At 51.1% G+C, this 22,341-nt stretch overlaps 1 protein-coding gene across 1 annotated transcript in view; it reads left to right on the top strand.

Moving 5' to 3' along the window:
* The first annotated feature begins 1,014 nt into the window (after positions 1 to 1,014).
* Positions 1,015 to 22,341, top strand: part of LOC111540965 (olfactory guanylyl cyclase GC-D-like) — a 35,001-nt gene continuing 13,674 nt past the window's right edge. The window contains 14 exon segments of the mRNA XM_031933828.1: positions 1,015 to 1,053; positions 1,137 to 1,187; positions 3,379 to 3,539; positions 5,122 to 5,341; positions 7,462 to 7,557; positions 7,638 to 7,766; positions 9,080 to 9,168; positions 10,822 to 10,953; positions 11,194 to 11,348; positions 11,553 to 11,708; positions 15,318 to 15,392; positions 15,395 to 15,456; positions 19,308 to 19,471; positions 20,099 to 20,276. Coding sequence (XP_031789688.1) covers positions 1,015 to 1,053; positions 1,137 to 1,187; positions 3,379 to 3,539; positions 5,122 to 5,341; positions 7,462 to 7,557; positions 7,638 to 7,766; positions 9,080 to 9,168; positions 10,822 to 10,953; positions 11,194 to 11,348; positions 11,553 to 11,708; positions 15,318 to 15,392; positions 15,395 to 15,456; positions 19,308 to 19,471; positions 20,099 to 20,276 — 1,707 coding nt within the window.

The following is a 22,341-nucleotide window of genomic DNA, read 5'->3' as shown; positions in this document are numbered from 1 at the left end:
CCCAGAAGGGAGTGGCCTCCCTTCTGGCCACTATTTCATTATGTGAAGTGAAATAAGTCCAGCACAGAAAGACAAATATTGCATGTTCTCACTCATACATGGGAGCTTAAAAAGTGGATCTCATGAAGGTGGAAGGTAGAAAGATGGTTACCAGAGGCTGGAAATGGAAGCGGGGAGAAGGAGAATGAAGAGAAATTGGTTAAAGGGTACACAAATACAGCTACGTAGAAGGAATAAGTTCTAGTGTTTGATAGTGCAGTAGAGAAATTATAGTTAACAGTAATTTATTATGTATTTCAAAATAGCTAGAGAGAAGAATTGTAATGTTCACAACACAAAGAAAAGATGAATGTTTGAGGTGATGGATATTCCAGTTACCCTGACTTGGTCATTACACATTGTATCCATGAGCAAAGCCCAGACCTACAGTCAGCCCTGCCACTTACCAGCTCTGTGCCCTTGGTCAAATCACCTAACTTCTCTGGGCCATACTTTATAAGGTGAGGCTAATAGTAATACCTGTCTCCATGGGTTGTGTGAATAGTGCCTAGCACAGGGACTGGCACACGGCAGAGGTTCAAATAAAATAAGGGTTTCTTTAGTGCTTGCCCATCCTTCCCCCTGGGAGCCACCCCCAACCAGGTCTGGAGCTGTCCGGAGTGCTGAAGACCTCCCCTCTCTTTCTCCATCCCCCTCTATGTGTCTCTCTTTACTTTATTCCCTCCTTTCTTCCTGCTTGTGGCTCCCCAGAGCACTGGGGTCTGAACAGATCTAATTTTCCAAGTGGCTTCTTCAGGCTCCTGAGAGGGACAGGTAGGGAATGAGCCATGTAGGAGGCTCTTCCCAGGGAACAGGGTCAGAAAGGGACAGGCAGAGGAGTGGTGATCGTACAAGCTATTGGGGGAAAGGAACCCCTCAGGCCAGAGTCTACTCTGAGAGCTTGACATCTGGGGATCCTGTTGCAGGAACTTTAGGGCCTACCAAAAGGCAGGGAGTCGACTCCAATAACACAGAATGGCAGGTCGGTCTGTGGGGAGCTTGCTCTGGAAGAAGGTAAGAGGCACCAGGTTGGGGGACAGGAGGATGACCCTTTGCTGCAGGGGCTATGACAGGAATCCCCCATCCCTCTTCCCCAGGTTCCTGTCACCTTCCCTATTTTGGTCATTTATCTGTTAGTGCAGCTAAAGGTATCTTCAACTTTTGGGGATTATGGGGCTGTGGAGTTGACTAACTCCAGGAGCTTGGCTCTATGAGCCAAGCAGTCTGTGGCTAATCTTTGGGGCCCATCTCCCTGAGTCTAAAAATACAAATGGTCTCTCCCCAGGAGGATGGCACATAAGTCTATTGTGCCCAGAGGTGGAGACACTAGAGGCTCACACACTCTTGGGAGAAGGGTTGGGAGAGGAGATGTGGCCAGCTTTAGAGACAAAAACCACCCGTCTCTGGATTTTTGTAAACATGTAGAACATCAGAGCTGAATGATCTTTGGAAATCTAAATGTCTAAGCCAAGTTCTCCCTGTACAGCTGGGAAAACTGAGGCACAGAAAGGGTTGTAGACTCTGTCCCATAAATCAGCGACAGAACTGGGATTAAAAGCTAGCTCCTGCCTTGACCCAGTGCTGGCCTGCTAAGATCTTCAGCCCTCTGTGAGCCCCTGCAGGCCATCCACTGCAGAGTTCTCAGGATACTGAGCACGGCCAGCAAGACCTCAGGCCAGGGGAGCCTGCTGCAGCTTTGTGGGACTGAGGGCTACCCACACTCCTTTCTGTTCCTGTCTCCCTGTCTGTACACAGATGAATTGATTTAGATGTTTATATCTCCAAGGATCCTTTAGCTCTGATGTTCCAGGTGTCAATAAAAAGAGGTGATTTTTGTCTTGGACTAGGAGGCAGGAAGCCAAGCTCTGGTTCAAGTTCAGTCCTAAGTTTTGGTGAGACCTTGGACAAGTCACTGTCCCGCCCAGAGTCACAGTTTCCTCCTCTGTAAAAGGGAGTAAAAAGTCCTTCTCAGGGCCTCTGGATGTGGCAGTGTGTGCCTGTAGTCTCAGCTACTCAGGAGGCTGAGGCAGGAGAATTGTTTACCCGGGAGGTGAAGATAGCAGTAAGCTGAGATGGCGCCATTGCACTCCAGCCTGGGCGACAAGAGCGAAACTCCATCTCAAGAAGAAAGAAAAGGAAAGAAAAGAAAGAGAGTGGAATAGGAAAAGAGAAGAATAGAATTGAGCAGAATAAACTAAAATAGATAGGAAGAACAGTAGTAACTACGAGACTGCATTGCAGATAGCAAGGGTAAGTGGTTCTGAGAGATGTCCTTTCAGGGTACTCAAGTTCTATACATTCAGCCTCGTAAGTCTACCAGGGTAAAATGCATTTCTTACTGTGGGGCACAGTCTGCCTGACCCTGGCTGTACTCTGGGGACACGGGGAGGATCCGGCTGGGCTCCAGCCACGAGGAGCCTGAGTGTGGTCGGAGACAGGTATGTATGTGTATGCCAGGCAAAGGGGAGCCAAGAGGCTGGAGCTGCGGATCTGCTTGGAGATGTGGAGGGCTTCACAGAAGAGGTGACACTGGACAGGGCCTGACAATGAGCAATTGATTTTGGAGTGGAGCTGACAGGGAAAGGCATTCCAGGCAGAGCACACTCCAGCTAGTGCAAAGGCGTGGAGGTAGCATGACAGCAGGACTGGGAGAACATCAACAGTTTGGCTCTGCACAGCCAGAGCCTGGCAGCAGTGGGTGGGGAGACCCTCAGACTCCTTCTCCACCCCTGCTGCAGGGGATTGAGCTCCAGCCACAGTGCTGGCTCTCAGGAGCCAGGAGGCAGAGGGGTGAGGGACACACTCTCTGGAGTCAGATTGAGGGGAGTCCCACTGCCGCCCCCTCCACCCCATCCCGCACCCATGTGACCTCGGGCAAGTCACCAGACCTCTCTGTGCTATGGTTTCTTCATTAATGGCACCAGGCTGATCTACTGCAGACAGCGGGCTCACTACCGTGCCTTCACAGAGCCGCACAGCTTGCAGCCCGCGCTGGCATTTCCCGTGTGGTGGCTTACTTCCGAATTGTGTGAAGCAGCTCCCCTGCGTGGCCAAACACAGAACAGCACTTCCAACCCTTAAGAGAAAGGGCGTTTTGGGAAGTTGGCCCAGCAGAGCAGATGGCACAAAGACCTGGCTTCTGTTTCCACTCAGTCCTGGTGGGCCTCTCTTTGAGGACCTCCGGCACTACCTAAGACATGGAGGGGTGGGCTTGTGGCCCCCACAGTACGGGCCCCCAGAGGCTCAGCTGAAGCCAGGACTCCAGGCTCTGAAGTCCACGTGATGAGGGGTCTTCAGGCTCCAGCAAGGAGACCCTCAGCCTTCCTGGGTTTTCTGCAGAAAGGGAGTGTAGTGGGAACCCAGGCCACATCCCAAACAAGTGGTGGCCCTTTTGTGGCTGCCATTGCCATGCTGGTCAGGACCCAAGTGGGGAAGACGGAAAAGACGCAAAGGAAGTCCATTGTGGACCCCGACCTTGGCAAGGGCTCCCTTCTGTCCTGGTGCCTGGGGGTGAAATTGGCAGCTTTATTATTCGGGGCTGCTTCTCTTACTAAGGTAGAGATGAATGTATCCGTGTCTACTTAGACCTTAAGGAGCCACCCAGGACCAAGGTTAAGATTACAAGTGGATGATGATAAGCAAAATGCGGTCTATCATACAGTGAGTATTACACAGTCACGAAAAGGAATGAAGTACTGAGGTATGCTGCAATGAGGACGAACCTGGAAAGCATTACTCTAAGTCAAGGAAGCCAGACACAAGCCAGGCACGGTGGCTCACACCTGTAATCCCAGCACTTTGGGAGGCCCGGGAAGGGGGTGTGGGTCACGAGGTCAGGAGTTCGAGACCAGTCTGACCAACGTGGTAAAACCCCATCGCTACTAAAAATACAAAAATTAGCTGGAATACAAAAATTAGCCAGGTGTGGTGGCAGGCGCCTGTAATCCCAGCTACTCAGGAGGCTGAGGCAGGAGAATCTCTAGAACCCAGGAGGCAGAGGTTGCAGTGAGCTGAGATGGTGCCACTGTACTCCCGCCTGGACAACAGAGTGAGACCCTGTCAAAAAAAAAAAAATACCATGTATTATGTGCATTTGTATGACATGTCCAGAATAAACAAATCCACAGAGACAAAAAGCAGATTCATGGTTGACTGGGGTTGAGGAAGGGAGGAATGGGGAGCAACTGCTAATGGATTTATTTTTGGGGTGATAAAAGTGTTCCATAAGTAAACGGTATTAATGGTTGCATAACTTGGTGAATATACTAAAACCAGTTAATTGTACATTTTTAAAAGAATGAATTTTATGACATGTGAGTATCTCAATTTAAAATAATTCTTTAAAAAAGAACAAAAAAGGATTATAAGCTGGGAGCCAACCTGCCTGGGTTCAAATTCTAGCTGTACCCCTGTGTGGTTATGAGTCCTGGGCAACTCCCTAACTGCTCCTCTAGAAAAGCAGAGATAATGGTCAACATGCTTCTTAGTGCTGTTGTAACACTGAATGACAAAATGTTTGAGAAGGTTCTTTAGGACAACACAGAGAAAGCTGTCAACAGCCAAGTGTGGCGGCTCACACCTGTAATCCCAGCTCTCTTGGAGGCTGAAGTGGAAGGATTGCTTAAACCCAGAAATGTGAGGCTGCAGTGAGACATGATTGCACCACTGCACTCCAGCCTGGGCAACAGAGCAAGACCCTGTCTCAGAAAAAGAAAGAAAGAAAAAAACCATCAATACATATTAGCAATTGTCAGGGTCAATGGGGTTGGGTAGGGCAGGACGTTGGTCAAAATGATTGGGCAGACAGGCCAGGAGGGCCATATTAATACAAATCTATCCTCCATTAAAGGGATATTTTTCATCAGATCAAACTCAGATTTGGTGGCCTTGGCTGTTATTGTTATGGGGCAGATTAAAGGGAAATTCTACCTTTGCTAGACCAGTGGGGGTGGGGGTGGGGTGGCAGCAGAGCGGGTGCCCGGGAGTTCTGAGCAGCTCTCCAGGGCTAGAGAACTGTGGGCTTCAGGGCAGACCACAGTGGAACTGGGCCTGCAAAGGTGACTCTGCCATCTCTGTCCCCAGTTGTGGTGCTTGGATGCACTTGGCAGTGCTAGCGGGCTTGGAGATGACCACCCTGCTGAGCCATGCCTGGGCTGAGGGCCTGATGGATGGGAGATTGGTCTTCCTGCCCTATGACACGCTGCTCTTCTCCCTGCCTGACTGCAACCACTCCTACCTGTCTCTCAGCACTGGTGGGCCCCTGCGGGAGGCCTTTGATGCAACGCTCACCCTTCAGCCTAGAGTCTGGCCCCATAGACAAGGCCTTTGCTGCTGCCTGGCCCTATGGAGAGGCAGCTGCCCACCTGGGACCAGAGCAGGTGGATATGCTCCAAGTGCAGACCCCCGTATGCCTTGAGTGTGGGCCCAGGAGCAGGGGTGCATGCGCTCAGGCCCATCTCCACCATGGGCACATGGCCTGTTTTGGACAAAGCATCTCTCTGCCTAGTCCCTGGGGGTGGTCAATCTCTTTCTCCTTCTTGTATATGTATATGGCTTTTACCATGAGGTGGCTTATGTATGTATATGTGTATGTCTGCAGTAGTCCCCCTTATCCAATGGGAACATGTTCCCAGACCCCCAACGGATGCCTGATGCCGTGGATGGTACCAAACTCTGTATATGCTGCGTTTCCTATACCCACATACCTATAATAAAGTCTAATTTATAAATTAGGCAGGGTAAGACATTAACAACAATAACTAAATAATAAAATAGAACAATTATAACAATATACTGTAATACAAGTTAGTGGATGTGGTCTTTCTGCCTCTTTCAAAATATCTTAGTATTTTGAGATCCTGATTGACTGTGGGTAGCTGAAACCACGGAAAGGGGAATTGCAGATAAGGGGGGACTCCCGCACGTCTCTGTCTGTCTCTGTTCTTCCCCATATCACTCACCTTTTTGGCCTGCCTTGTCAGTGCTCCTCTGTGTCTCTTCTGCTTCTATTTATCTATCTCCAGCTCTCTCAGTCCCTGAAATTCTCATTCTGGCCCAGCTGCTCTTTCTTTTGCCCGCGTTTCTCCTCTCCTGGCTCTGCATCTCCCTAGCAAATGACAGCGATCAGAAGGGGAAAGTGTTGGGAGCGCACACTTTCCCAGTGGGAGAGAGGGGAGGATTTTCTCTAGTCATTGCTGTGAATCTGAAGTGTTAGTGGTGGGGGACACAACTGCTTGCCTGGCTTGGCTTACAGGACTCAGTGAACTTGGGTCTCCTGGGGATGCCTGCTTCTTGGTGTTAAGAAGATAGTAGTGCCTAAAGGTGGTGACAGGGATGTGGGTGCTGATGGTGGCCATTCAGGCAGTCATCCATCTGACGGATGTGGACTGAGTCCCTCTCATGTGCCACTACGTCTGGTGTCAGGAAGACAGTGGCAAACAAGACAGACCTGGCCTTTAAGGAGTTTCTATTCTGTTAGGGGGAGACAGCAGGCAATAACCAAATAAGCAGATAACTAAATTCACATAGTGATAATGCCACCGAGAAAACAGAACAGGATACAGTGATAGAGGAGCGGGATGGAGTAGTGGCCAACAAGAGCTAGATGGGCAGGGAAGCGCACTTGAGGGGTGGCACTTGAGCTGAGCTCCAAATGGTAAGGAAACAGCTAGATGAGGATCTGGATGAAGAGCAACCAGTCATGGGAAGCAGCAAGTGCAAAGGGCCTGAGGCAGAGCGAGCTCCAGTTGATGGAGAAAAAGGAAGGAGGGAGTGTGGAGTGGCTGAGGTGTCATGGGCGATGAGACAGGAATTTGAGGTGAGCTTGGGGCCTGAGCAGGTAAGGCTTTGTGGGCCACAAGGAGTCTGAACTTATTGTAAGTAAAATGGGACTTGTCAAGGCCCTGGCTGCCTCCTGAGAAGATCCGTTTGAGACTTGAGGAAGAAGCCCATGACCCTGGACGTGCTCCACACCCTGAGCTTCAGGCTCGCCGTCTGTACAGTGAGGGGGTTGGCCAAAATGACTCCCAGGGGCCCTCCAGCTTTGAAAACAATTCTCCCTGGGGTCTACATTCCTCTGTGTCCCTGAATCCAGACAATCCCTAAGTCTCAGGCATATCTGGAAGCGAGCAGCCTTCCACCCCCCGCCCTCTCTGGCTGTTGCATGAGGACTCTTGGCAACTTGGGAACCGTGCAACCGGGGACCAGCAGATGCATCAGGCCCAGGGGTTCCAGACCCGAGCCCGAGGCAGAGGGGCTGCGTGGAGACAATGTTCAGTGCCCTCCCAGCCCGGCTGGGACTGACAGGGAGACAGAAATGGAAATAGGGAGAGGAAACGTGACGGCTCTGAGTCAGAGGCCAGACTGATGCTGGGAGGGGCGATGGCATCACTCCCAGTGCCCTGCCCCCTCTCTCGCCTCCAGATTGGGCATCCAGCAGCTGCAGCTGGTGCGGGCCCCCACCAGATCCTGCTGACAGCCCAGGAGCTCACCTTCATCCATCCACCCCTGAACAGATGGGTGGGTAGGGCTGGGGCTGAGTTGAGCGGACAGCAGACAGAGGCCCAGTCTGCGCTCCTCATCACGCCTGCCCCCTCCAGAGGCTGCATGTGAATGATGAATGGGGAAGTGTGGCAGATGCTGGGAGCCTGAGATCAGTGGCCCAGGGGTCAGCAAAGAGTCTGCCAGCCCCCCAGGAACCCACCAGTGTGGCCCTATACCAAACGAGGGCCTCTGCCACCCCCATGCCCAGGCCTAGGCAGTCAGTTTGGGAGAAGCCGAGGGAGCCTCTGTATGGCCTACTTCTGTTACAGACTGAGAAACTGAGGCCCAGATAGGCGCAGTGCCTTTCCTGGGTCACTTGGCAAATTGGCAGCAGGGCTAGGAGTGGGAAGTAGGACCCCAACTCCTGGCCCAGCATGGTTCATGATCTGACCTGAAGGAACAACCAGGTCCCAGGCACTTGGCCCTTGATGCTGCCGATTCAGTTCACCCCAGGGCCTCTCTTAGGGACCAAGACCAGCCTAGTTCACCCTCCTGTCTGCTTAGGTAAGGTGAGATCCTGGGTCTCCCAGGCCCTGATGTGTGGGGGCAGCACCCAACCCAGAATAGCCTCAGGAAGAGCTGGGGTCGCCAGCTGGCGGGGAGGCTGGGCGGTCAAAGGTGAGCTCAGCGAGATCTCAGGATGCTGGGGATGCCACCATTTCCCAGGTGCTGTCATTCTGAAGTTCAACAATTCATGAATGCTATGATTCACCGACACCAAGACTCTCACGGTAGATGAGCCAGGCTAGTTGTTTCTACGGAAGCAACATGAGGTGCTTGCTCTTTCTTTTCTACCTGTCCCCTGAGGGAATTCCATCTTTTTTCCTTTTCTGCTGCAAGGAGGCTTTAATGGTGACAAAGAGTGTTTTGTCTGCTTCTCTGAGTTGGCTGATGGGTTGTAGGTGAGGCTGAGAAGGCAAAACCCATCAGTGATGGAAGAGAGAAGGCCAGGGTTATAGCTAGCTTTGGGCCAGGCCAAGGCAAGGGTAGAGCCCCCACCTGAGACCCCTCCTCTCCCACCGGCCCTTCTCTCCTCCCCATGAATCCCTGGGTCACAGAGCTCCCCACCCAAGCAGTTCACAGGGCTAGGAGTGTCATGAGGGCCTGAGGCCTGCAGGGCAAAACTGATCTGTAGACCAGGGGCCAGCATGCTTGACACCTACCATCTCAGTAAGCCCCTGAGATGTGGGTGGGCGCTATCATCCTCACTTTGCAGATTTGGAACCTGCAGCTCAGAGAACTGAAGTCACCCACCCCAGGTCACAGAGCTGGAAAGTGATGGTGTCAGGACTGGAACTGGAATCCTTCAGCCAAAGCCCAGCTCCCGGCTCTGCCTGGGTTATAGCAAATGTTTCCATTTACCAGGCTGTGCCTGGCTCAGAACACACAGAAGGAATGCGTTGATGGGGAAGAAACAGCTGAGAGAGGTAGAGGGGTTTTCCTGAGGTCCCACAGCTGAGGAGCAGCAGCAGCTAACCTCTTGCTCTTCCTTGAATAGGGAGACTGGGTGTGGCTGAAGAAGTGTGAAGTGTGCTGAGACCCTGAACTGCGCCCGAGCTGCCTCAGCCTCCTGAGGAAGGCAGGGCTGTAAAGGGCACAGAGGGTGGGTGAGGAGCGACGCTGCTCGGGAGACCCTTACTGGTCCAGATTAGTCTCAAAGAGGAAGTTATTCTTGCCATCATGATCCTGCCCATTGCCAGTGCCTCAATCACAGTAATTCAATATTGCTATCACTGTCCCATGCCAGCATCCTTAAAGCCACATCACCACCCCATAACCCACAGTCCCCATAACCACCAGGGCACAGTGCCTTCCATCAATGCCCTCGCATGGTAACTCATCATGAAGGGACCTTATCCTGCAGCCCCCTCCCTCAACCCATCATTTCTTTTATTTGCTGTTTACTGAGCATCACTTATGTGCCAGGCACTTATGTGCAGTGTTCTGGGCTTTGGGGATACAGAGTGGAGAAGAGAGACAAAGTCCCCTCCCTCAGGGAGATCCTAAGCACCTGTCATCACTAACCACATAAGCATTTTCACCCCCGAGATCGTCACCATCCTGAGAAGCACTGAGGGATGGAGACAGAGCATGAGACTTGAGTCAGGAAGATCCGGGTGGAGTCTTGCCTCCACAGAACTCTTAGCTTTCCTGTAAAGTGGAGCTAGTGATAATCACCTTCTGGGGGGATTATGATTGCAGAGAACACATGAAATAACCTAGAACTCTTCCTGGCAAGTGGTGTGCTTTTGTTACATGGGGAATTTTATTGATATCTCCAATATCACCACAGTCTGAAATAAAGTTCAGAAGGATTAAGACACTGGAAGTTAAGTTAGGCATTTCCCAGTGGGCATCTTGCAATGTATGTGAGTACATTTTTTTTTTTTTTGAGACAGGATCTTGCTCTTTCGCCCAGGCTGGAGTGCAGTGGCTGGATCTCAGCTCACTACAACCTCCAGCTCCTGGTCTCAAGCAATCCTCCCACCTCAGCCTCCCAAGTAACTGGGATTACGGATGTGCACCACCACGCCCAGCTAATTTTTGTATTTTTAGTAGAGACAGGGTTTCACCATGTTGGCCAGGCTTGTCTCGAACTCCTGGCTTCAAGTGATCTGCCATTCATCCACCTATTGACTTATATATTCACCACCCACTCACCAACCATCCATCCACTCACCCATCCATCCATCCACCCATTCATCCAACCACCCATCCATCTACCCACCCACCCACCAACCACCCATCCACCCACTGACCAATCACCCACCAACCCATCCATCCACCCAGCCACCCACCCATTCACTCATCCATCCACCCACCCACCCGTCTACCCAGCAGCCCACCAGGTACCCATTCACCCACCCATTCACCCATCACCCATCCACCCATCCACCCATCAACCACCCACCCACCCATCTACCTGCCTACCCACCAGCTACCCACCCACCCATCCACCCACCCATCCATCTATCTATCCATCCACCACCCACCACCATCTATCCATGCATACATTCATCCATCCACCCGTCCTCCATCCATCCCTCACCACCCACCCATTCATCCATCCGTCTGTCCATCTATCCATTCATTCAACATTTCTGATGCCTCTCCATGCTTAACCTTGTGTTTGGTGCTAAGTGCAGGTGGCCTAGATGTGGATTGCACCTGGTCCAGCCCTCGAAGGTCCCCTGGGGGCTGCTAAGGTGCCCATTTCCCTGACAGATGTGGGAACTGCAGTGTGAGAACGTCGTCACTGGGCTTTTTCGTGACCCCTGGGGTCAGTGCTCTGGTTCTGGAGAACCTGATGAGGAACGAGGAACTGCACCTAGACTGGACCTTCAAGGCCTCCCTGCTGCTGAATTTGATCTGCCCGAGATCCCTCCCTGGGCCTGGCGCTGCAGGGAAGTGGGGAGGACAGGGAGATAGGAGATGCTCAGATTTCCCACAGCTGGGCTCTGTCAGCTTTGTCTAACCCAGGGATGTCCAAACAGCATGGCCACAGGAAAACGGGGAGGCAGGAAGGCTTTCTGGGGCCTCTGGGAATTCCGAGAGAACCAGGTTTCCTCTCATTCGTTACAGATCCAACGGACCCCCATTATGTCCATCTTAGGGCATGAGGTTTCTGCGCCACTGACATTTCCCTCCTGGCTGCCTCAAGTCCCAAAACTGTGTGGTGGACAGACGCTTTGTGCTCAAGGTCACTGACCATGGTTATGCAGAGCCCCTGAACACTCAGCAGGCTCCCCAACCCTGGCCAGGTCAGCTCAGCACAGGGGGCTGCCAGTAGGTTTTGGGGCCTCTGTTTAACCAGGTGTTTGTAAGGTCGGGGAGAGGGCAATCTCCAGTCCTCTGGCATTGGTGACCTTGAGTTGATCGCTTCTCCTCTCTGAACAAGCTGTAGGCTCTTTACCTGTGAATTGGGGAGAATAGATGCGCCCGGCCTGGCTTGGATGGTCAGTAGGTGATGGTGGCGTGGCCCTGCCCTATGATTGTAGAGCTGCTGCCAGGGCCTGGGTGCCCTGGGTGGGGCACCCTCACAGGGGACATCTTCAGCACTGCCATCATCCTGCAGGAGGTGCTGCCTCGGGGCCCAACCTACTGCTCCTCAGGATTCCCAGTGGAAGGTAGGCACCCTCCTCCCCCTCCTTGGCTGTCCTTGGCTAGAGTCTCTGCCTAGTGGGAAACTCTATGGCAATCAGGAAATCTGGGCCTGAAAATAACCACATAGACATGCACACCTAAAGTCTGACCATGAGAACTTGACTTAAGCCGGGCTGCCTTCAGCAACTCTGCCAGAATAGCAGCTGACCCACTCCAGGGGCTAAGGACGTTGTGCTCCGGGTGAAAATCTCCACCCCGCCTTCCTCCCCAGTGTCACCGCCATGCCTGTAGGTGCTCATGCCCCGACTGCACCTCCCCTCCATGCCCAGCACAGGCTACACAGAGCTCAGCCCTACTCCAGCTGTGTCACTGTCTTACTCTGTGACCTTACGCAAACCGCTTACCCTCTGAGCCTCAATGTTCTCATCTATAAATGGGAATCCAATAACAAATGTGCCAGATCCCCAGTCCCATGACCAACGTGGCCAGGCTGCTCAATACCAGGGGGCTTCGTTACCTGCCCAGGCAGGCTCCTTCAGAGCATCTCTGTCCTCACACTTCTGGCTCCCCAGGATAACCCCTGGCTGCTTCCCCATCATCACCTGGCCTGTACACACTTTCTCTCTTCTAGCCCCAGTGCCAGGGCCCAACTCCAGAAATGTTTCCTCCCCTCTGTGCTCTCTGTCCGGGCTCCCTGGATCCCAGACTGCTCTTTCTGTCATCCTCCTGCTGCCTCTTCCCAGTCCCAGGGACCTGGCACTCCACAGACACCTGGGTACCTTGGCCCACAGTGCAGACCAGTACAGAGCTGAGCCCACCATCAGATCCTACCCCAATGGATAATCTTTAACTCACAGGAGGCCTAGCCCCACTGCCTTTCTCCACCACAGCACTGCCCCATGAATAATGAGCATTCCAGGCCCAAATTTATGAGGTGGAGGAGTGGAAAGAAGGGGGGCTTTATCAGACCATTTGTTCAACATTCCTCGGCTGCCTCCCCATCATCTGCCTCTGAGGAGGGAAGGGCAGGCCAAATGGGATCTGCAAGCCATGCCACCAGTGCAAGGCACTCCAGGCCTCGCTCCACCCAGCTTTGGGTGCAGGGACCCAGGCCTGGAATGCTCTGGCCACCCGTGAGGAGGCTGTCAGCCTAGGGCCCACTGCTTCCTGCTGTGTGCTTTCCTTGGCCTCAGGGAGTACAGGGCTCAAGCCACAGGCTCCAGGGAACACCAACCTAAGCCCAGCTCCACACCAACTTGCCTCGTGACCTTGAGTAAATCCCTTTTAGACTCCAAGCCTCAGTCTTCTCATCTGTAAAATGGGAACCATGATGTCTGCCTTCCAGAACAACTGTGAGGATTCAGTGAAATGCTGTAAACAAAGCGCCTGGCATGCAGTGGGAGCTCAATAAATATCTGCGAGGTGATGTTAGGAGCATGCTAAGGGGATCCAGGTTCCCTCCTGACTCTGACATCTCTTTAGGATCCTGTGGATGGGGGGGGGGGGGGTCACTTTGCAGTTCCCAAGGCACTTTCATGTGCATGATACCATTTGACAACCCTGGGAGGTAGCTAATCGCCCCTTTTTTAGAGTTAGCTGAGACTCAGAGAGGGGAAGGGATTTCTCAGAGGGGAAGCTGTGGACCTGGGATTGGGTGGACATTCCTGGTCCAAGCTCAGTGTTCTAAAATCTCTTGGAGTCATCTGTGGGGCACCCTCTTAGAGCCCAGCCAGGTCCGGCCAGAGCTGGATGCTCAGACTCCTCCCTCAGCTTTCAGCACTGTCCGTCAATCATGGCTATGCCTGGGCTGTGGACCGTATGCCTGGTGCAGTGAGGGGAGCATGAGACCTGGCCTGGCCTGGGGCAGGGGTTCCCAGCATGTTCACATGTGAAGACTCCATTTTAATGTCAAAAATGGTTAGAGCCTCACATGCTACTATTTGACTTCTAATATCCACTAACTGAGAACATACCCAATGATAAAATCTGCTGTGAAATCAGCAACACTTTGACATGGGTTTGTATTTTATTCATTGCAGTGCCATCTGCATACCTTTGAAAAACAGCAGTACATGTGTGCATGTGGTGTATGGTTGGTTCCATCAGCACACAGTCCTTTGTAAGCACATATGACTTCCCAGATCCCCCACTCTGGGGCCCTCAGGGTCTAACGCCTGTAGGCTGGGAACCTCTGGGCAGAGGAGTTCATGCAGGCTGGGTGCAAACCAGGCCTAGGTCTAGTGTCTGCTTTTGACTGGCCCTATGTGGGTACCTGATTTCACTCCCAGGAGCCTCAGTTTCCCTGTCTATAGAATGGGATGGTGACTCCTGCACTATCCCCAACAAGGCCAAAAAGGGATGGGAAGGGGACTGAAACCCAGAAAGAAATTTCTCCTCTCTGGCTCCAAGGGCTCCCACCTCCCTCACTCACGAGAGGAGGATCCCGGCCATCTTCGGAGATTAACCTACTCTGCCTTGTGACAACCCTTGCAAGTACATAGTGTGGTTGTGCCCATCTTCCAGGTGAGGAAGCTGAGGCTCAGAGAGGTGATGCGCCTTGTGTGGACCGTAAATGGGTCATCTAAAGTCCCGCTCTGCTCTGTGGATTCCAGAACCTGAGCTCGGTGTCAGCCCCTCTTCCTCCCAGCCTACTTTAGAATCACTCGGCCCCCCGAGGCAGGGGTTATTTCCATCCGTTGTTAGGTGGGGAAATTGAGGCTCAGAGTCACAGCAGAACTAGAACACTGACTTAGCCTGGTGTGGAGACAGGATGACGCATGGCCAGGTTTGCTTGAGTACAGAATCATAATGATGATGATAACGATAAGCAGGCAGTGTCGTTCACACCTGCCGGGAACCGGCACGCCAGTGTCTGAGTGGCAGAGCTGCAGGAAAAAGCTGCACTGTCAAGGTTTCAAGATCATTGGTGGTCGTCATTGGCAACAGAGTAGCGGCAGTTGTTGCGGGGCCTGAGTGTGGGGGACAGTCTGCCAGGTGCCGGGCACCTAACATCCATCATCTTCCACCTCAGCACTCTTCTCAGGAAGGCAGTTTATTCAAGATCAGCCTGACTGACATGGAAAACCCCGTCTTTACTAAAAATACAAAATTAGTCGGGCATGGTGGTGCATGCCTGGAGGCTGAGGCAGGAGAATCACTTGAATCTGGGAGGCGGAGGTTGCTGTGAGCCAAGATCGCGCCATTGCACTGTAGCCTGGGCAACAAGAGCGAAACTCTGTCTCAAAAAAAAAAAAAAAACAGAAAAGAAAAAAGAAGGCAATTCATTATGCTCATTTCACAGATGGGGAGACTGAGGCTCAGAGAGATCATTGTCTTCTCCATCATCCCCTAGTATTGTGATGGCAGATACGGAATTCAAAACCAGCTCGCAGTTCTCCTGGCTCCCAGTCTGAGACCCTTTCCTTGGCCACACCCAGGGTCGACCCAGGAGAGCAGCAATGCCGCGTCCACTGGCCAGCCATACCCTGGACACAGGAGCTGAGGAATATCCTCAGGCCCAGAACCTGGCACTGCTGTAAGCCTACCCTGCCCACACTCTCAGGATCTGAGGCCAGGCTCCTTTCATGACCCTTCCCAGAACCCCAGGCCCACCCACATGGTGTTTGTTGCAGAAATCATCAGGAGAGTGGCATATCCCCCTCCTCTTTGCTGGCTGCTGGTGGCCCCTAATCACAGGCCACATGAGTGCTGAAGCAGTGCTGGGAGGAGGCTCCAGAGGACAGACCTAGCGTGGACCAGATCTACAGCCAGGTGAGTGCTCCCCAGAGGAGTGGGTGCTCACAAAAAATGGCCCATTTGTTCAGCTCACTTAGCCTACTGCAAGCCCTGTGCTTTCCCTGGGACCTGGAAAGTCATGCAGTAAGAGGCAACTGCCCAGCGCTGTCACCCCTGAGGTTCGCCCTTTAAGGAGAGCTTTCTCAGGGCCACTGGTTCCAGGGACATTTATCCCCTGCCTTCCTGAGTGTCAAGCCCCACGCTAAGGGCCATGCTTCCCTCCTTTCATCCTCACCACAGCCCTCTGAAGAAACAGTGTTAGTTTCTTGGCTTCGTGGGAGAGAAATGAGGCCTGGAGAGGCGGGGGGACTTGCCCAAGGTAACTGAGTGAGTGAAAGGTGGGGCTGGAGTCCAACCCAGGTCTGTCTGTCTGCAGAGCTGCGCCAGCAACCCCACCTTGTACCAGGCCTCCTGGCACCAGAGGAGAGAGGCCATTGTGGCTGTGGAGACAGTACTACTTCCTGAGTCTGTGAGGGGAAAATGTGAGGGGCCCTGGGGCACCCCCAGGACTGCCTTGGGGATTTCAGTGGGAGGGGCAAGGCAAGTCTGTGCAAGCTGGCAGGGCAGCAGTGGAATGTGTGATGAACATGACCAAGCTGGCTGATGGCGTCCATGGGGCCAACCCATCAGACCCAAGGGGACAGTGCCTCCCCTCCCCATCCTCCACTCCCCAGCCATGGTGGAGAGTTGCCAAGGAGCAGTTTAGGGAGCAATAAAGGGGTTAGGACAGGTGACGAGAGGGAGAGAAGCAGCAAGGCAGTCCAAGGAGACGCACACAGGTGTCCTTTGAGAAGCCCTGCCCATCACCTGTCTTCCCACACCCCCTCCACACTTAGCTCTGGCATCGGGGTGGTGCCCCACTCCACAGATGAGAAATCTGGAGCTCACAGTAAATGACCTCTAAGCAGTCACCATAATGGTGGGTAGCAGCACTAGGATGAGCAACCAGTTTATAAAGCACCAGCCTGGGATCTTTCCAGGGGATCAGAGGTTGCCATGGCCAGTGAGGTGGGGAAGGGCTTTTGCCCTGACTGAGGGGCGACTGTGGGATTCTTGCCCAAGATTCCTGCCCAAGGCCCAACAGCAAACAAGGCTGAGATGGGCACACATGAATTCAGCCTGAAGAAGGGGGAAATGGCATCATACTGTGGGGAGGTGAGGGTGCCTGGATTCACATCTATGTGAGAATCCAATGGATATTACCCCACTTACCCACTGTTTGACCTTGGACAAGTTAATGTTCCTATTGGGCCTCAGCCTCCCTGTATGTTTCCTGGAAAGATAACTAACCCTGGCCTAACTCTCCAGATAGGTGTGACCATCCAGTGAGATAACTAATTGTGGGGAAAAGAAAGAGATCAGCCTGTTACTGTGTCTATATAGAAGGAAGTAGACATAAGAGACTCCATTTAGTTCTGTATTTGAAATGCTGTTAATCTGTGACCCTACCCCCAACTTTGTCCTTGCAAGAGACATGTGCGAAGGTGATTTAAGGTTAAAAGGATATTGGGCTGTGCAGGATGTGTCTTTGTTAAACAAGTACCTGAAAGAGGCTTGATGGTTAAAAATCCTGCCCGTCCCTGGGCAATGGAACATCTCGGTGTAAAACCCATTGTGTGCCTTGTTTACTGAGTAAGGAGAAACCGCCTTTAGGAATAAGGTGGGGCTTGCTGGAGCAATACTGCTAAAAGGTTTATGGAGATGTTTGCATATGCATCTCAAGGCACAGCATTTTCCTTTAAACTTATTCATGTTACAAGGATTTTTGTTCTTATGTCTTACTGCTGATTTCCTCCCTACAATGATCCTATTTTCTAGCTACTCCCCTATCGTTTAGACGGTAAAGATAATTATCAATAAATACTAAGGGAACTCAGAGGCCGGTGCCAGTGTGGGTCCTCTGAAAACACAGCACTGGTCCCCTGGGTCCCGCTTTTCTTTCTCTATACTTTGTCTCAGTGTATTATTTCCTTTTCTCAAGTCTCTCGTCCCACCTAACGAGAAGCACCCACAGGTGTGGAGGGGCAGGCCACCCCTTCACTAATTTTTTTAAAATGTAGTTCTTTGAGAAGGAGAGAGTGAGTAAGGTACAAGAGAAAGAACACTGATATTAAAGCCAAAAGGCCTGGGTTTCGGGAGGCAGAGGTTGTGGTGAGCTGAGATCACACCATTGCACTCCAGCCTGGGCAACAAGAGTGAAACTCTGTCAAAAAAAAAAAAAAAAAAGCTTAGGTTTATATTCATTTCACATTGTTCTAGGAGTAGTAGCCAATGCAATTAGACAAGAAAATTAATATTGCAAAGGAAGAAGAAATATGTATAATTCCAAATGATAAAATAATTCATTGGGGGTCTGGTGATAAAATTAATATAAAATACTTTAGTTTGAAACTCAGATCCACCACTGTGTGCTCCTTGGCAAGTTATTCCACCTCTCAGATCCTTTGTCACTTCATTTATGAAATGAAGACCTTCGACGCAGAGGTGACCTTGGAGTTGGCTTCAGGTCCTTGTTGATGTCTCAAGGTCATCAGCTGTCATGCCCACCCCGTAAAGCTTGTGCCTCTGCTTTTCTTGGTCAATACAAAATAGGTGCACTTCAGGGCTGCTGCCACTCCCTACCTTGCAGACATTTGGCTGAGAGATGTGGCATTAATGGAGGTTGGATGTGCATACCTACACACACATAACACACACACACAGAGCACACACACACACACACACACTCACAAGTTCAAGATGCTGGATTTTGACAAGCATGAACCCCTTCACTTTGACCATCACTGATTTGCTTCTCCTACTGACTGCACTCTGGGAAGGTGCAAGCCACACTGGGTAAGGTTTTGGCAAGTCTCCCTAGGAAAACTGCTGCCAGATTTCCTGTAAGGTTGTTGAAAATGCAGTTTATGATCACACATACGGGTTCTCATACAAAGAACTAAGAGGCTCTTCTCTTTGCTTGGCACTAGTAGTAGTTATATTTCTTTTGAGCAATTAGTTTAATGTTCCATTGTCTTATGGACCCCATGGATTGTGTAATCTATATTTCCCTCTTTGTTTTGTTGCTAGGAAGTTCATATCCAAAATGGTGACCAAATTCTAGCATAGATTTTGCATACAGATTTCAGTCCTAGATTTACCTTTTTTTTTTTTTTTTTTTTTTGAAAAAAAAAAAGCCTTTACTCTCCTTTGGTCCTAATATCTGCACATGTTTATTCTTTTATTGTGTGGTACTGCTTTTATTCTTCTTCATCCTTAAAATTTTGGAGAAACAAAGTAGAAATCGAGATAGATTATACATATAAATAATCTACATATATTCTTTCTATCCACCCATCCATCCACCTACCCTTCCATCTGTCCATCCATCCATCTATCCATCCATCCATCCATCCGTCTGTCCATCTGTCCGTCCATCCATCTGTTTGTCTACTATCTATCTATCTATCTATCTATCTATCTATCTATCTATCTGTCTGTCTATCTTTGAGAAGAACAAAGAATCTCACAGTGTTGTTGTGAGACCCAGTGCAAGAGGGTTGTGTTTGTTAACCATAATGCTGTGCTGGGTACAGGCTCCTTTGCAAAGTCCTCTTGCTGCCCACCCACCCTACACAAAATTAATCCATTAATCTGATAGAAAGCTGACTGCACTTTTCCCTTGTCAGAGCCAACGTCCCCCTGTCATTTACATATCTGTTCCCCACAACAATGCAGCTCCTTCAAGCAGGGATTCTGTTTGGTGCATTTCTGTGGCCCCAGACTCCCAGCTGAGGACCAGGTGTGCTGACTTTCACGTCATTTTGGCATTTTTGTTCCATCTTCAGTTCAAAAGCATCAACCAAGGCAAGAAGACCAGTTTTGCTGACTCCATGCTGCGGTTGCTGGAGAAATATTCCCAGAACCTGGAGGACCTGATCCAGGAGCGGACTGAGGAATTGGAGCTGAAGAGAGAGAAGATAGAAAGGCTGCTCTGTCAGATGATTCCCCTGTGAGTGGCCCCTGGACTTGAGTGTGCCTCTAGCCTCAGCTCTAAGCCCAGGGCCTGGAATATAGTAGGTACTCAGCAGATCTGGATTCCATGAATTTATTCAATTCACTCATCCATGTTTATTTATCTAACATTCTTCTTATGCAGCACATTACTTTAGTTAGTTTAGTTAGTTTTGTTTATTATTATTATTTTAGATACAGGGTCTCACTATGTTGCCCAGGCTGGCCTCAAACTCCTGCCCTTAAGTGATTCTCCTTCCTCAGCCTTCCAAAGTGCTGGGATTATAGGCGTGAGCCACTGCACATGGTTCATACAACATATTTTTATAGAGCCCTCACTCTATATGCCAGGTACTCTGTTGGGCACGTGAGTGGAATTTCTGCTCTCTCACATCCTTGGGAGCAAGGAGCTAGGCACAATGCTTCCCCCACCCCAATATCACTTCACAGGAAGTCATGTCCAGACAGGGCAAGTATTCACTCCAGGACAGTCAGCACACCAACAGACTTGTACCAGATCTGCTGATGCTCAACACAGTTTCCTCCCAAATATCCCTTCCTAGCCTCCAAACTGTCAAAAATAGGCCCTCATACCTTATGTGTCTGGCCCCTCCCATCCCTTCAGGTCTGTGGCCGAAGTTCTGAAAATGGGGGTAACTGTGGAACAGGTTACCATATACTTCAGTAATATTGTAGGTTTCACCATCATCTCAGCCCTGAGTGAACCCATTGAGGTGGTGGGCTTGCTCAACGATCCCTACATGCTGTTTGATGCTGTTCTGGGCAGCCATGACGTGTGTAAGGTGAGAATACCAGGAGGCTGGCATTCCATTCCTCCCTTTACTACTGTGTCTTGATAGTACATTTAGTTCCATTCATTTATTTATGTGTTTGTATCAGCTAGCTATTGCTGTGTAATAAATACCCCCCAAAACTCAATAGGGTAAAATGATAAGCATTTACTATTGTTCACAAGCCTATGGGGCCACCAGAAGTTTCTTCTGGACACACTCACGCATCTGTGGTCAGCTATGGGTGAGGTGGCGGCTCTGCTGATCTCAGTTGGGTTCTCTCATGTCTCTGGAGCCTCGGCCAAGAGAACTCAGCTCTGTTCCACAGCCTATCTTCCTCCAGCAGGCTAGCCCGGGATTGTTGACATGATGTGGCAGGGTTCTAAGACAGAGGACAGAAGTACACAAGGCTCTTGAGATCTAATCTGGGATCAGGCATATTACAATTTCTGATGTATTCTATTGGTCAAAATGAAAGACTAGTTCAGATTCAAGAGCTGAGGAAACAAAGTCCACCTCTTGATGGGAGAAGCTTCAGAGTCTCGTTGCAATGGGGTGAACATGGAGTGGGTGAAGGATGTGGGCCATTTTGCATTTAATGTACCACAGTGTTTACTTGTCCATTCTCTGTCTATCCATCCCTTTACAATCTTATCAGCAGGCATTTCTGTGCCTGACCCTGTGCTGGGCATGAGCAGACAGATGACTCAGCTCCCACTCCTATGCTCAAGGAGCTCTCAGACCTATAGGTAAAAGATAATGACCCGCAGTGAAAGTAATAATCCTGGGAGGCGGAGGAGGCTGAGAGGGCCCCAACCCAGCTAGGGGTAGATGTGTAAAGAGCAGGGAAGACTTTCTGGAAGAGGTGCTGTCTTCCCAGCATTGTCCCATCTGGGAGTGGCAGCCCCAGGCAGACAATGGGTGAAAAATGTGCTAAAGCCTGAGGCTTCAGAGGGCCTGGTGAATGTGGGGAAGCTGAATAAGCTGGGCTGACTGGGCATGAATGGGCCAGGAGTGGGGAGCTGGGGGCACTGGAGAGGACAACAGAGGCCTCAGCAGGGCCTTCAGGCCCCTCCCTGTGCACCTCTCAGTCCTGGGTTTGAGTCCCAGCCTGGCCACCAGCTTCTGTGTGGCTTTGAGCTAACAGTTTCCCCTCTCTGGTCCTCTGTTTCTTTGACTGTGAACATGAATGGTGACCACAGTTCTGGGAGGGCTCACAGAGGATGGGAGGATCCTGTCCCCCATGCACAAGTGGGTGTCAAGCACGGAGTGTGAGAGGCAGCCACCTCCTGCCCGCCCCTCTTCCATTCTGCCCATGCTGTGGGGACCTTCCAACCCCAACACTGCCCCTTGTTCTGATCCAGGGGGTCTAGAGGCAGCTTCAGACATGGTGGGGAAGGTATGGAGGGAGGTCCCAGGAAACACCACGCCAAGGCTCTATTGGCCTTAGCCCTAATTTGTGACTCACCAGCCTGTCCAGCCACAGCCCTCCACAAAGGCAGGGACAGGGGAGGGCCAGGCCCCGAGGGCTGGAGCCAGATTGAAAAGGATGCCTTGGGAGGAATTTTTCGAGGACACGATGAACTCTGAGATGCCAGACAATCTGCTGATAGCATTATTTATGGTATCCCAACAACAATAATTGCCAACACTTATGGAGTGTTTAGTGTATACTGGATGCTAGTATCAAATGCTTTATATGTATTAGCCCATTTATTCAGCAAAACAATTTATGAAGTAGGGACTGGTACTGCTAATTTATATATGAGGAAAATGAGGCAACAGAGGCTAAGTGGCTTGTTTGTTAACATAATCTCAGTGGGATCTGAGGCCAAGATTTGGTCCAAAGGCCCTTCATCAGGGAGGCTCACCATCCCCATGAGATAGACATCCTCAGGATAAAGCTGCGGGTTCATAGTGGTCCACAAGCCCTCCAGGAGCTGCCCCACCTACCTCCCCAGTTGTGTCTCCACCTCTGCAGGCCTCTGGATCCTCAAACATGCCTCGCTATCTCTAGCCCCCAGGCCTTGGTACCTCTGTTTTTCCTCCTGGAGCAGTGCCGTCCCTCCTCTTCACC

This window comes from Piliocolobus tephrosceles, chromosome 13 (assembly GCF_002776525.5).
Source record: "Piliocolobus tephrosceles isolate RC106 chromosome 13, ASM277652v3, whole genome shotgun sequence".
NCBI classification, from domain to species: domain Eukaryota; kingdom Metazoa; phylum Chordata; class Mammalia; order Primates; family Cercopithecidae; genus Piliocolobus; species Piliocolobus tephrosceles.
Note: the sequence above shows the minus strand (reverse complement) of the source record. Positions and strands in the feature narration are given on the sequence as shown.